Source organism: Anopheles arabiensis, chromosome 2, assembly GCF_016920715.1.
Source record: "Anopheles arabiensis isolate DONGOLA chromosome 2, AaraD3, whole genome shotgun sequence".
In the NCBI taxonomy this organism is placed as follows: domain Eukaryota; kingdom Metazoa; phylum Arthropoda; class Insecta; order Diptera; family Culicidae; genus Anopheles; species Anopheles arabiensis.
Window position 1 is genome coordinate 110,988,017 of NC_053517.1, and position 15,706 is coordinate 111,003,722.

The 15,706-nt window shown below is 50.9% G+C and overlaps 1 protein-coding gene across 2 annotated transcripts in view; it reads left to right on the forward strand.

The window, feature by feature from the left end:
- Positions 1-15,706, forward strand: part of LOC120906657 (AF4/FMR2 family member lilli) — a 31,114-nt gene that overhangs the window by 5,837 nt on the left and 9,571 nt on the right. Inside the window, exons 2-3 of one of the 2 annotated variants that reach the window (XM_040318497.1) lie at positions 8,594-11,007; positions 11,126-11,297. In XM_040318497.1, coding sequence (XP_040174431.1) covers positions 8,989-11,007; positions 11,126-11,297 — 2,191 coding nt within the window. In that variant the 5' untranslated portion in view covers positions 8,594-8,988. Of the gene's footprint in view, positions 1-8,207; positions 11,008-11,125; positions 11,298-15,706 lie in introns of those variants that run through there. The other variant, XM_040318504.1, reaches the window with a different exon arrangement.

Below are 15,706 nucleotides of genomic sequence, written 5' to 3' on the forward strand. Positions count from 1 at the left end.
TTCCATACGATGCGGGTGTGTTATTGTGTTTCGAATCTTCACCGCTGGGGTTGTTTTGGGGTAGCTTTATTTATTAGCTATTTTCGGTTGACCAGCTGCCCCCGGTGTGCTTGTGTGCTGTGCTGCGAAAACAGGTACGGAAAGTAGAGAAGTGTGAGGAGCGAAAAACTGAGCCCCAGACTCCTACTGCTACTCCTCCTCCATTGGGGAAAATGCGTCAAAGTACGAAACAAAATGAGTGTGAAACAAAACAACAAAACAAGAACGGTCCCGTGACGCCATCCACACCCTTCTCGCGTCTATAAATGACAGGTTTTTGAGCGTAGCACCCATCGAAACCCAGTACCTCCCAATCCGCCCCACACTGCCCCTTTTGGTACGAGATGTAATAACAACAAAATCGAAAAGTTCGCTTTTCGCTCGTTTCATCGCCGATCGCCAAACGTGTGTTAATTCGTTTTTTGGGGCCGTCGGCGTCTTGATCGGTGGAGGTATGTTGCGATAAAGTTTTATTGGATTGTTCAGGCTGCTGCTGCTGCTGCTACGTCCCTTTCCAGCCGAGTGTGCTTTGTTTCACTTTCTCGTACAGAACTGTGTTTTGGGTACGCTTTTCCTCTTTCGTTCGAGGGATACAAACCGAACAGTGGGTGCAAGAGAAGGCAAAAAAAGAAACGGCCCGGTGATTAATTGGCATAACACTTCAGAGCTCGCACAACAGCGCCACAGCTCAGAGGCTCGAAGGCTGTTCTGATCACAGTTTGATGCTAATCGGTCCGTTTTTCCATTCTTTTGTAAGACCGGATCTACGAACGGGAGACCCGAAAGAACAGGGAGACAGGGATTATTGTACAGCGGAACAACAGCGTAGTAGCAGCAGCATCGATAAAATCACCTTCGTTCGCACTTTTTCGACCATTTGCTTTTTTGTTCGATCTGTAGAATCAACGAAAAAGAGAAGAGGAGCAATGGGAAAGGTACGCTGGAAATGGGAATTCCGGTATCGCGATTCTCGCGTGTGCCACCATTGATTGGGCGGCAAGGAGAGGGGTTTTCCCTTCTTGTTCGATTCCTCTTTTTTGCAGACCCGGAAAAACGATGATCCATCCCTGGTGCTGTCCAGTACAAACTTTTTTCCCGATTTTCCTTCCATTCACTGTAATCCCCTTGCTCGCGTACCACCGTCACAGTACAACTCGTTGTGTCGGCGGAAAATTGGCAATTTGGGCAACGGTGGGGGTAGTAGAGGGGGCTGCTTTTGTTGTTGTTGTTGCGGATGCTGGTGTTGGTTGCCTTTTCCCCCCGCAAAGGGATAAAGGGCGCGAAGGAGGGCGGTGGCAAAGGTCACCATTAATCAACCATTTGACGAATGGTTTATTTTCGATTGAACGCTTTTGCGCTTCGGTATCCCACTTGCCCTTCGGTGTGAATTAGCATTTTCGATTTTGATGTATTAGGTGTGAAAGAAAGCGGAGATACTTTTGGTAATCTCATTTCTATGTATTTTATACAGCAAAAATGTTGAAGAGTATATTTTGAAAGGAAAAGTTTCAGTCAACCGTTTTCCTAAATCTCGAGAAACTTTTACACGCACCTAATAAAACACACAATGCGAAATTATCACACAGCACGTGGTACGATGTGTGGATGGGTGTGATAACAGCTCCGATATTAAGTTCAATTGTTGCTGTGCGCTTTCGTAATGGCCCACTCAACGGGCAGCGACATGCAATTTTACCCAGGCCCAATTGTTAAGCCATCAACCAACTATGTCCGAAACTTTAACGACTCTTTTAGCGTCAATGGCATCCATCTACCCGGCGCGGCTTTTCTTTTACTATCTTTGTTTTTTGTTTCGTTTTTGCTGGCCATTTTTGTTTCACGCCAGCAAAATACCCCGTGGAAATTGCGAATCATTTCTATCATTTAATTTTGTTGCGCTCGGACAGCCCCATTCAGTTCGGTTAATGCTACCATTTTCTTATTTATTTTTGCAAGCGCTCTGCGCACATCCAGCCAGAGAGCTGAGTGTGTAAGCTCGCTTACAGCAGCAGTAAGCCTCGCTGCTACTACTTACTTGCTGCTGTCGTAAAATTGGATAAGTTTTACGACTGCTTAATTGGCAATTACTCTCTTACCGAAAGGCAGACCCCCCGAACGGATCTTGTTTGTACACTCTTTCGCATCCCTTCTCGGCGTTTCGGGTCGTCCCGCACCAGCGCGCGCTTGTTCCATTGAATGATTGATATGCCGTGCGAAACGTGACAGCGAGTGCAAATGGCAACGATAACCGGCCGGAAAAACAAAACGCGCACACACACACACGCATACACCGGGACAGAAAAGTGAAAGAATAAAGTGAAAGAACAACCTGAAAGTCGTCCTCGCCGCCGGCAAAACGGATGCTAAACTTCCCAATCTCGAATTTATGTTTGCGCTAACCCCTTTTTTGTGCCTGTGCGATCATCCCTACCCGGTTCCATCTGTGCCGCATTCTTGCGGAAGGGAGACCCAGGTGGTGGTGATGGTTTTGGGTTCTGTAAGTGAAAAATCGTGCCAGCTCTGTTTCACTGTTGCGTTGCTTCTCTTTCGCGCTCCCGCACTGTGCCTCGATCTGCCTCTGCTCGGTTATTCATAAATCATGTCCCCGACATTGCCAAACTATTAAAATGTCTCTCGTTTTTGCCACAATCCCTCTACCCTGTTCTACCTTCCCGGCTGTATGTGTACACAGGGAACGCACGTGGATGACGTGACGGATCTCCTAAATCACTCCAACCCATCCCCCTCCCTCGACCGGACCGGAGGTACGCCGCTGGTCCGGAAAAGTTTGGGCCATTTTTCCCAACAGAACGCCGTGATTCAAGGGGGGAGGAAACCAGCCGCTCCAGGAGTGGAAACGGATTTGAGGACTTTATAATTTATATGCATTTTTTCTCTCTGTGTTGTTTGTTGGATACACTCTCTGCTTTGTTAATGTTTGTTCAACCGACTCGGTGGCAGTCGTCGTATGGTCGGTGGCAGTCGTCCCGTATGCGTTTGTTCCAGAAGCTTTCGGGCATGGTTTATTTAACTTTTGTAAAATGCCGGCACAAACGTCGGTTGGATGAGGACCACTAGACACCGCTTTTGGCCAGCCGATTGGTAGTCTGTATTCGGTCGCTCTAGCTAGGCCTACGGACGGTTAACCCTATTGGATCAGCGAGCGGGCAGAACGAGAGTTTACGATGTCAATAAACACTGCAATGGCAACGGGAGGCACATGATGGAAGGTGTGCAATGCACAGCTCTTCTGAACGGTAGCCGCAAGCGCATCGATTGCAGTGAAACATTTCCGCACATCATAAATGTCGGGATGCAATCAAAGAACGGGCTTGTTAGTTAGAGAGACCCGTTGCGGGGAGCACCAGGCCTATCCCCGTTTGTGTGCTGTGATGAATGGAGAGCGAAGCGGGAGGATTTGAGGAAGCATAAAATTCGATTTATGATTTCAATTCCCTGCCACCGCTCCTCTCAGCAACCGTGCCATTCCAACGATTCGTTTGCATTTTCGAGCCGTTTGTAGCGACGACGGCGACGACCCGTGTACTCGCCATTCCAATCGACATTCCAGCGGCATTCGAGCCGCGATTGCGCGCCTGATCCCCGATGACTAATGAGTCACTGATTTAGCGGATACCGTGTACTTTCGGCACATGATCCGCACGGTCGGTCGGTACAGTAATCTCCCTCGGGTGGGGAATTTGAATATTTCGCCGTAGCCATCGCTTGTCACCTTTTTTCGCCCCCACCCCCGAGCGGGCAGGGTCATAAATTGCTACATTTTGCCGAAGCACCACGTGACCTACACACGGGGGAATTAATCATAGAACTGGTGATCTTGCCGTTGGGCTGGGAGAGTCACACGGGGCCAGTGGAGCCAGTGGTGACCGCAAAAGCCGTTGCACAAAACCATCTCTACCTCAACAACAAACGAGAGCATTATTAATCGCCCACAAGCTTCTGACCGGGAGGACGAGATTTGCACAATAATAATCATTTGCGTACTCGCGCCACGCATCATTCACGACTCGTTCACGGGCCGTAAAGCGTGTGTGTGTGTGTGTATGCGCACGCCAGGATGTGCCAATGGTCGCCTCCGTCCATTGGATTTTTGAAGCATGCTCTCTCGATGCTCTCAATGCTAAAACAAACGTCATCGAGTGACATTATTTTTCAGGTTCATTCCGCCTCCACTAGAATGAGGGTAGGGGGGGGGAGGTGAGGCTAAGGAACATCACCTGGAGGGTGGTGAGGTACTGGTGTGCAGTTGAATAATGGGTTGCTGCACCGTTTGCTTCTAAATCGCTGCACAGTACAGCACAACAACAAGCTGCAACGCTCGCCAGCCAACCAGCCAGAACCGTGTTTTGCGTCGATGTTTGGTCCTTCGAGCCGGAATATGGGGCGCACCTGACCGGCGGGAACGGTTCGGTCGGTGCAACATTCGTCATACGCCAGGCGAACGAATGCATTTCTGGTACCGAATGAAACGAAACGCCGTGTCTTGTGTGCTGCAGTTTCAGTGTATGTGTGTGTGTATGTGCTCGCCCGCGTTGATTGACACCTATGGCGTCACAGTTATCCTTAGCCTTAGACACGGGGTGTTGGATTGCGAGTAAACGGGCGACCTCGGCGTCGGCTTGCGGGGCCTTCGCCGATTTGGAAGTCGGCATATTTCCTGGCAATCGCTAGACTAAACCTGTACATTATGTTTAAGCTGCGGGCACAGGGTGGTAAGGTAAGGTGTAAGGGACGCTGTCGCTTGCTGGCAAGTAGTACACGAGTAGTACACCCTTCCCTACAGGCACATCTTGAAGGCGATGGTGTATCACCGAGAATGCAGCACCGAAGGACGCAAAATGTGTAGAAATCATTAGTTCACAACACCGGTTGAAATCAAACCCGTGCTAATAGATGACGTTGGTGTTGCTTGATCGTCGTGATCATGTTGGTGGGAGATTGTTATGTATGTTGTAATCGAGTGCAGAGAGTCACTTTCAAGACGCGACACTCTTGTTGACGATCTGACGACGCTGGTGCTGTTTGTCTCAAACCGCAAAGGTAGTTGGACGACGCTCCGACCTACCCACCAGTTCATCATCGGAGGTCTGCTGCCTCCATCGCAAACCCATCATCATCAGCAAGAATTATTTTATTATTATTTTTAAACACTCAAACACGGCACACAGCGATGTGTGTCGCTTGCCCTCCGTCAGATGAACGAACGCCGCATCAAATCATAATCTTGAAGGATATGTAATCTCCTCTATAACTTAGCGGCGAAGACGAAACCAAATGCGAATCAGTAGTATTTTGCTCCTAATCTTCTAGCCCTTGGAAATGACGAGATGTGCAGGAAATGGTTGGGTCGTAAACTTGCCCGCTCAAAAGGGCGGAAACTGCTGACGCACTTGGGTTAGTTTTATGATTTGAGAGCTCCTAGTCCCCAGTTTTGTCAGGCCATCAGGCTGCGCTCCGGTTGGCTTCTGTGGGGACACAGTTCCGTGGCGATTAGAAATGAGGTGAAGACGGAAAACAAGAATCAACGGCCAAAGCCACGAGAACTCTCCGTCCTCCCAAGGGCGGGGGTTCAATTTCTGCCCGGTGACAGGTGCACACGGCATCGGAAGCTTATGATGATGTGTTGGGCCGGGCCTGCTGCTGCTTCGCAATCACTCAGAAAAATGGTTGCCCCGAAAGCGCGAATCCGCGTTTGTATTTTTTTGCTGGGTGCTGGCTAGGTGTGCTTCGTCCTAGCGTCTTCATCGCATCCTACTCCAAGGTCGCTCGCCGGCTCGCCATGCCACCGCAGCCGCCGCGCCGGTCAGCGTGCGTTTTTCCTACACCCCTCACTCCCCCCGTGCACACATTCGGAATCACACGGCACGTCAGGCGGTAATAAATCTTCTATTTAATAGTTCACTTTTGATTGCACCTAAAATAATTACTACAATAGACGGCCGACAGCGCAGCGATGCGGTGGCGTTCCCGCTAGGCTAAGAATAACATCGGCCTGCCCGCACCCTTTCCCACATGCACCACTGCTGGGACTGCTGGGCTTAAGGGGGGGGGGACACTTGGGGGGACGGTATGTCTGCGCGGATCTGAGCGGTTGCCCTTCCTCGATCAACACTTATTAATTCACGTCCGACTCGATGTCGGCGGATTCTTCGACCTGTCGACGGTTCGAGCCGGCTCGGAGCGATTGGTAGCGTGTCTGCGGCGGGGAGGGTTAATGTATGTGTGTGTGTGTGTGTGTCCACGAGTGCGCTTGTTTGTTTAATATTTAGGAAGCGGTGTAATAATAGCCGGAGAGGCCGGCCGATGGCGAAGAAAAGAAAGAAAAAAGAAACACACAGACACAAACAGAAACTACACCCAAGCAGCGGCCCTCCTGCCCGCTCCGTTTGCACACTCCCAGTTGGACAGGAATATACCCAGTTCGCTAAAAATATACACAGAAATGTCCCCATCCTGTCAGAGGAGAGGTTCTCCTTTTTGCTGAAGATCACACCACGTCCTCGCCGGGCGGCGGCGGCGGCGGCGTCTGCGGCGGCATTTTCGGCCCCGATTGGCGTTTGATTTGCGAATTAAAGGCGAATTTGACGTGACTTGGGTGGGTGGGGGTGAAGGATGCGAGACGGGAAGCTGGTTGGGAATGTCTGGCCAGTGTAAAGTCGTGTCCTGTGTCTGTGTCTGCGTGTGTCAGTGAATCACAAATACGAGAGCGAGAGCAAGGTGTTAAGGTTTGCCATTGCCAGAGTGACGCGCCATCCAACCGGAGAACTGTAAATCACTATTATGTTGGTTGGTTGGTAGGAACAGTGGTAGGGGAAACACAGTAATGGATTTATTGGACGTTTCCTTTCTAGACAAAGCCAAATAGATGGAAGCGAAGCGCAACATTTCCAAATGGACATCAGACTTTGTCAGTCCATTAACTTCCTGCACGATTCTGGCTAGATCGTAGATCAAATGGTTACATTCTTTCAATGTTTCATATCTTCGTGTCTCCAGCTTTACCCTCCTCCCGTTTGGGACTGACACAATTTAAACATATATTCGTGTGACGCACACGGGGGTTCTTCTTCCTCCTCAGACTCGCTCTTCACTTAGCAAAGACGCGATCGTTTATGCACGCACGCACGCGACAGAATCGACCCAATTACCGTCGATCGAGGACGATTCATCATCGTGTCACTCACGGGTGCGTCAACGGCGTGTGTTCCTTAGCCGCCGTTAGTTGGTGTACCAGCCCCCCATCACCTCTTACACCCTCTCGGCCACCCATTTCGCACGCTATTTACACCATCTACACCCCGTTGTACAGCAGCGCCTACCAGTAGGGAAGCCCCTTTGATTCAGCAGAAATCCTAACCTTAAAAATAATCCACACGTAAAACGGAGGGGGAACGGTTCGTTTGGTGCACGGAAAGGTTTGGTTCCACAAGGGCCCATGGCAAGAGTTGAGGAAGAAGGTTGTCTCCACGTGAACAGTTTTCTCAAGCTGCAGCAGCAGCAAAACCACCCGATGGACACACCGAATGTGTCGGTTGCTTCAACAAATTTTCAAAATAGCAATCTATCAACAATAGTTCGCCAACAAAACCGACGGGAATGATCCACGGACGGGGCCACACGAATGCAACTGGCCCGACTCGTTGGGAGAGAGAGAGAGAGAGAGAAGGAGAAAAGGAGGGGTGGTGGTGGAGAAGAAAAAAAAACAACTCCCGACTTGATCGTCAAAATGCATCCTTGCGGACCTTCGCGGTGCAGGAATGTGGTTAGACCTATGCTTTTTTCAATCTCTATTCACCCTCTCCCCTTCTTTCTCCTCTCTCCCTCGCGAAGAAGCCACCCAAGCCAGGGTAGATGGATGATTATTCATTTTTTCTCCCCCCCGTCCCCCATTTCCACTGCCAACGTCCTTCGCCGTTGCAGTTATTGTTATGACTACGGTTGCAGCTTCTTCCTCCGTCTCTGAGAACGCGATCCGATTCGCGGCAGACCTTTCCCGTGTCATTTGTCCCGACGGTACGGTTGCATTCAAGGGAGGAGGGTGGGGGGGGCGCTAAATCCCCACCAAGAGGATGTAGGGGTGGCAGGGCAACGATTGGTAAGACAATCCGCTGCTTGAAGACGACGTGTTGGACGCATGAAAGAGGATAGTTGTGCTCGAGTGCGCCATTTTGTCATCGCAAAAGTAATGCTAGTTCGTGGTACTAGTCGCCATTGCGCGACCATGCGACAGACAGGCCGTGTCGTCGTGGGTTTGCGCTTCGGTGTCCGATTCGAAAGATTCTTCCTCGATGATTAGAACACAATAGTACAAGTAGCAGACGCAGCAATGCGTTCGATTCGAGATTTGTGCTAGTGACGTGTGTGTGTGTGCGTGTTTCCCCCCTCTTTTGCGATGTTATCCAGCGACAGATGTGTCCCGAATTCGGGATTTGTATTGCATCCAACAGCAGGTGCTGCTTTTACCGTGCGTCATGTACACACTTGTAGGTTACTAAACAGTGCAGTGTTGTTCATTATCCTTCCCCTTTTGAAGCAAAACACATGCAATCGTTCGTGGTGCAATCGCCAAAAGCAAAACAGATAATTTATGCATGCGGCAAACATCGAAAGATCGCGAGTGAGAACAAGCCCTGCCCGATGGCTGGACGAGTGCTTTGCGACTGATACACGCCGTTCTTCATCAACCGAGCACGGCACGCAACGCATCACCCAGAAGCGCGTCAAAAAATTGTGCAAAATTAGCTCCAAATTGCGGGCCCATCCCTTTGGGTGATCTGTTTCGCGCAAACGGTCAATCAGTTACCGTTACATCCGACCCGACAGTGACAGTGGTGTGGTGGCCCCGTGCTGGACTTGGTGTGCATCGCAGTGCTGGGGGTTGCAGTGGTGGCGGTGGCAGTGGCAACAACGACTGGAGCAGCAGTGAACATGATAAGACAAAAGTCGGAAGACTGGGATGGCCCAGGGCCGAGCGGGAATGGTGGCGGTGAGGGTCTCACATCGCCCGGGATGAAGCGCAAGAACGAGTCCACCTTTCGTCAGCTACAGAACGACGTGATGGGTAAGGCTCGCTCGACATTAAGCACTCTCGGCGACGTGTGGAAGACGAGCAAAAACACGCTGTCCGGCAGTGGAGGAGCAGGATCCAGCGGTGGTGGTGGACAAATGATGGAACAGTACCACGACACTGGTGGTGGGGATGGTGGCTATGATGGTGGCGGTGGAGATATGCAAGGCGGAGTCGAGGCACAGTTCTCCACGCCTCCCCGAAGTCCCAAATCGGCAAAAGACAAAAGCTCGCTTGACTTCTTCCTGTGGCCGAAGGGTAAAAGCAAAGATGGATCGTCCAAGAGCAGCCAGAAGAAGGATAAATCGTCCAAAAATCAACCGCCAACGCCGGGGTACGGTGGTGGCGGAGAGTACGAACCATCGAGCAGTTCAAAAGCGCGAGGCACCAAAGAACCGTCGGGGACGGGAACGATTCGCAAGCCGGGCCCGGGGCCAGGTTCTGGCCAGGCACGGGGAGGACCACCGAACCACCATCAGCAGCAGCAGCAACAGCCCGTCACTTCCAGCACCCAACATTACCAACACTCGTCTAGGGCGATGAAGTATCGCTACGACTATCCCGACAGTGCCGACCAAGACTTTCGGCAGCGATCGCTAGATGAAACGAGCGAGTACAGTCGATCGATGGAGGACAACATGACGTATGTGGGTCGTGACGAACAGCAGGGAGGGGGCTCCGATCGGTACGGCGATTACTACTCCTCCGACAGTAAGGGACGACCAAAGTCTTACAACGAAAAGTACTCGTCGCAGTACTACGACTATTCTCCAGGTTACGATCACCACCATCAATCTTCCTCACGATCACACCAACGATCTCATCAGCGGAACGAGCGGTTCGAGTACGACGACCAGGACGACCAAGACGATCTCGATATGCCCGGACAGGGAGCGAACGTCAGCTCTACCAACGCTAGTCAATCGAACTTACGCAAATCTACCGGTGCCGGGGGAACGGGTGGGTCCTCCAACACGTCCTCCAATGCCGCCGCTTCCCCGCCCGTCCAGAAGCACATCCTATTCAACGAAGAAAACGACATCCTTTACTTCAAAGAGAACCAGCGTCCGTCCAAAACAAAGTCCCTGAACGATCATCAAAGCCGTGGGGTGGATAAGCAGCAGCAGCATCAGCATTCGGGCACGCGTGGACCCTCCAAGTCGGCGTCATATCCCAAAGATGGACATCACCATCATCATCATCAGCAACAGCAGCAGCAGCAACAACAGCAACTATCACCGAATCAATCTCTCCAGCAAGCTCCCTCTGCCCTGCGTAAAGTGTCCCGCGACGAACGACAACAACAGCAGCAGCAGCAGCAGCAACAACAACAAGCTCCTCAACAACGATCAGCACCGACAACTCCCTCTTCCAACAACGAACCGAACATCATACGAGCGACGCTCAAGCTGGAAAAACTGTCCAGCACTGGCGCACCGCTCGGAAGTTCCGAACAGCAGCAGCAACAGCAAACGGATTTACCAAAGCCTAAAGGAATTCAGAAGCAGTTTAGCACGATTGTTAACTTGCCCCGGGGTATGAGCAATACTTTGCCACGTGGTGGCGGTGCCCTCGAGTACGGACAGTCCAAGTCGGACAGTCGCACCGGTACAATCCCGGAGGAACCGTCGAGCGGTGGCGGTGGTGGTGGTGAAGGTGAAAAGCGCACCACCGGACGGAAGATTTGCTTCCAGGATGAGCCGGTGAATGCGTCCGACCGTGTCAAGTGTCAAACGTTGCCCCGCAGTGCGGTCCGCAGCTCCGTACGGTCGTCGACGATCAAGTCCACCACCGAACCGAACATCGATCCCAGTGTGAACGAGTACTTGGACACGGATATGACTTTACCGCGCAGCGGGAGTCTTGATTCGGACCTAGAGGTAACATTGTTTGCGCGATGTTGTGTTCCACGTCCACGAATATTGTTGTTTTACGTGTAAATGACTTCAGAACCCATGTCTAATTGCCTTTTCCCTCTCTTCTCTACTATCTCCACAGTCACAAGCCATGCGGATTGTTCGAACCGTTGGCCAAGCATTCGAAGTGTGCCACAAGCTGACCATACAGGACAGCGGAGACAACCTCGGCGACGATCACTCGGAGCTGTGCGATGTCTCGGAACAGGATCGGTGCTCGGATCGTATCAGCGAAGACGACGAAATCAAAAAAGGTAAGGAATTCTGTTGAAAGCGCTCCGCCCTCAGAGAATGGGTAAATGATTTCCCTCCGAAAACGTTCCTGGAAGATATCAAAAATTGGATATTGCCAGAACCCAAATTCAATATTTATCTACCATTATTCGGGAAAGTCGAAACCAGATTGTGCCAATATCCGGCCAAACCATTGAAGTCGGTCCTCGGGCTCGAGCTCGGGCTCGATTCGCTGAAAATTTCTCTTTTTGGGCACGTACGGAATGTGTCGGTACGCGATAGCGATGATACAGATTCATTTCAATTTTGTTTGAGCCCCGAAGCGCTTCATAATGGCGTCGGTTAGCATATTTCCGCCAGCCGCACAGCACAGCACAGGCACGATTATACTAATCGAAAGCGGTAGAACTCCAACTCCACACCAACGCCGCCACCGCTGGGGACCGTTCCAAACCGATCCAACCAAATCGTTATCCTTAGCCGGTGGTAGTGTCGACTTGGAGCTTTAATTAAATTTGCACACCCTCTTGCACACAAACTCCCCCCCTCAGCGGCTCAGAATGGGTTTGATCGCATCCCGAAGAAGACTGCTGCGAAACCATTCTGGACACGGTGGGTCGTCGGGGAATTCTTGATGTTACTTCGCATTCGCATTTGTCAGCTGTGCGAAAGAAACCGTACCGAAGGTACCGAGCAAAGAAACGGCAACGGTCTGTTTTTACTGCTTTCGAAACGGATTCCTAATGTACCTACCCGGCTGGGGACGGGAATAAGGGCAATGGTTTTAACGCTCCGTTCGGTTACCGTTCACCCGGAACAGACTCTAGCGAGCCATCATCATCAAAGAACAAAACCCCGCGCGGATGGCTGACACTTCAAATGATTTCATCAAAACAGAGTAGCGAAAAAGGCCACCGACGCGGTCGCTCGTGTCTGCAGTGAATTGATTAGAATTCTTTCACAATATTACGCGACATAATTTAGTCCTCCGTGGACTCATGGCAGCTCGGCAGTGTTTGCATAAAAGCGGCCTGTCACAAAGAGTCTCTGGGTGCTGCCGTTTGCTGTAGCCGGGAAGCGGCACAATCATTCGTTTTGTGCCATTCTTTCGTCCCAGAATTCGTCGGAGTAGGTTTTCTACTTTCGCTTTCCCTCGTTACAGCCCATAAGCATCATATTCGCATAAAGAAAGTAAAGTATCTTTACCACTCCACTCACTCAGTTATTGCCCAAAAGCGGCGAGAGAAGTCTTGGAACCGTAGAGATTTGTGTTTGTGTTGTTTCGTCACATTCTGTTACACCGTCACGCAGGGAAGGTTGGCGCTTAGGAAAGCTTGTGGAACTGCTTATCTCACTCACCGTCCAATTTCGCGTCCTCACTTCACGGTTCATTTAACGCGTCCGGTCGTCTTCGCTTTGGCACAGACGCGCGAAGGCGAAACTTTCATTCCCATTTCATTTCTCTCTCTCCTCGGAGGGTTTATAAGGTGGGGGGATGGATTTTGTTTTCCACGTCATCCCCACCCATCTCGTTCTCCCGTTCCATCAGTATCAAACATCGGGAAAATAAATCTCGACAAGTCATCGCTTCAAATTAAACTTTATCCCGCGCGCGACCGTTGCCTTTTTTATCCTTTCCTGGCCACCTTTTGTTTTGCTACGTGTTTGTGTCACCTTCTTTGCGTTTGTTTCCCCATTTTTTACACACACACACACACCGGAACGTTTGTGGGATGATGTGGTGTGGGACCCACCGGAGAGCCGGATGCCGCTTAGTTCTGTTTTGATTGCGAACGCGGTGGTTTCACTTTACTTTATTTACTGTGTGTTTGCGTTCGTTAGCCAGTTTGCGCTTAGTTTGCGCTGACAGAACAGAAAAGAACCTGAGTGAATATACTTCTTTTTTCCCTCTCTCTCTCTTCTTGTTGCCAACTTGCCTACACAACAAACAAACGAACGAACGCACGCACGCACGGTAAATGTGTTTCTGTGCCTTCTCCGCAAAGGCTCGGATATGAGAAGGATGTGGTTTTTAGGTAGTCTTGAGGATTCCAAGTGAACTTCCCACGCGCTCCGGTTTTTATTTCCTTTTTCTTTGCAAGACGCATCTCAATATCCGGAGCGGAAGGTAACGCGATGTAAGACGATGCCGGTGCAATGGTGAACAGGACCGGCAGAAGCCCACCAGTCTTACGCGATTGCTTTACGTGCGTTTCTCAATTGATGTTGGGTTGGGGCGAACGGGGGGCGAACGAGCAAGTTGGGAAATTTACACTTCTGACAAACTCGCGCCACAGTACACGGCGGAAACTCTCGCACAAAACTCACGTAATTATGTTGCCCAGGCTGTGCTGCGTGTTTGTCTGCACACCTGTCCTTCGAGCGGCACACAAAAGCGAATCCGACGACGGCCAGGACCAATGGTTTCATTTGCTTTTAAAATATTCTCGCATCGTCACGCCGGGGCACGTGGACGTGGCATGTGAGCGTGAGCGAATTATCGCACCGAGCAAGGAATCCTTCGCAAGGCTGGGTGAAGATGGGGCTTCTTGGCACAGTGGGGGGAGAGAGTAAAAGAATCCTTGCTCCACTGAACCAGAACACGATACGTGGTACGCGCGCGCGGGCCTGAGCCGTTCTGCCACCAAAAGGAAGTCCCTCACTGCTGACGTACAATGGCAGATCTTATTTCTCTCGGGACATGGACAGCGGACTAGGGCAACGAGATCGAAGGGTGTGTGTGTGTGTGTGTGTGTGTGTGTGTGTGTGTGTGTGTGTGTGTGTGTGTGTGTGTGTGTGTGTGTGTGTGTGTGTGTGTGTGTGTGTGTGTGTGTGTGTGTGTGTGTGTGTGTGTGTGTGTGTGTGTGTGTGTGTGTGTGTGTGTGTGTGTGTGTGTGTGTGTGTGTGTGTGTGTGTGTGTGTGTGTGTGTGTGTGTGTGTGTGTGTGTGTGTGTGTGTGTGTGTGTGTGTGTGTGTGTGCGTGTAGTTGTAGGGACGGAAATGGCTTCTTTCAGGGTGTGATTGAAACGAGAGTCTCGTTTCCTACCTCGTTGTTTGTTGAATAAATAAACCGTCACGTACAACGTGTCTATCTGTGTGTGTGTTCGGCTAGCAGCATCAGTAGAAGAAGTAGTACATGGTAGTAGCAATAGCAGCAGCAGCAACAGCAGCAGCAGTAGAAGTAATGTTATGGACAAAACAACAACGAAATGGACGAAAAAAAAACCTTGCGCCAGCAGTAATATCTTACCATTAAGCCAAGCCAAGGCAAGCGCCATACACTATCGCTCATTCGCTCTGTTTTTCAACGGCTCTTCGCGTTGTGTTGGGATGGAGGAAGCTCCGTCTACCAGTCCAGTGGCCGGGGTTTGTGTGGTTGCCGGAAAAGCCATCGAAAATAAAAGAAAACTGGCCTGCTGGACTAGCGGCTTTGCGCTCCGGAGCTCGAGAGCGAAACAGATTGTGTTTATTTTCTTACGATCTTCGACTCTGCCCCCCGACAACCACCTCCGCCACCCATTCCCTCCCTACCAGCTGCTTTACCAGACTCGTCGCTTTCTAACCAGATGTGCGACTGGCCGGAACAGTGAGCCAATTCTCGCACCTTCCCCCCTGCTCGATCGATTACTAGAGTTTGGTCCCCGAAATGATCTGATTTACAATATCAAAATAAAATTCACAAAACCCCACCCACCCCCACCTCCTACCCTCTCCCCCCCCCCCCACACGACTTATTATTGTTTACGCTGGTGATTAATTGCCGGTTTCGATCGGTTACGCTGGCCAAATAAATCACTTCTTCCGAAGCTCACGCCGTCGGTCGAAAGGTTGTTCCACTTTCCGTCTCACTCTAATTCGGCTTGATTCCAGGCGTGAGCGTGCGCGCGCGAGTGTGTGTGTTTTCGCTGCGTGGCACACGTACAAGCGGAAATGAAAATCGGTGAGCAGGGAGAGGAATGGTGGTGATGAACGAAAATTGTGTGAAAAATCAAACGTTCCGTACCACGCCATCCACTGAAGCGTGTGATTTGATGAGGGGGAAGGGGAAGGAGCAGGGCGCAGCAGAAGACACGCAGCAAGAGAGAAAGAGAGACTCTCTCAGTGTGTGTGTGTGTCGCGTACAATGTTCTGCTTCTTGGGCCGTTTTCTTGCCCCGTTGCCAATCGTCAAAACCGGACGCGCCAAAGTCGATGAGGCGTTAATGGTTGATTGATTAAACGGTGGACACACGGAGGGAGTGTGATCTCTTTGCCATTCCCTTAATCCCTCCTCTGCGCCATTAAACCATCGGTGCCGGGAAGCCGTCTTCATCGTCGGCCAAAAACCACTCAATCACCCTCCTCGGTGTGTATGTGGAGACTAATAGAATGTTTGCTTCTTTTTAATCCCCGTACGCCTTCGATGTGACGATCCGTCGATCGCGTGTGCT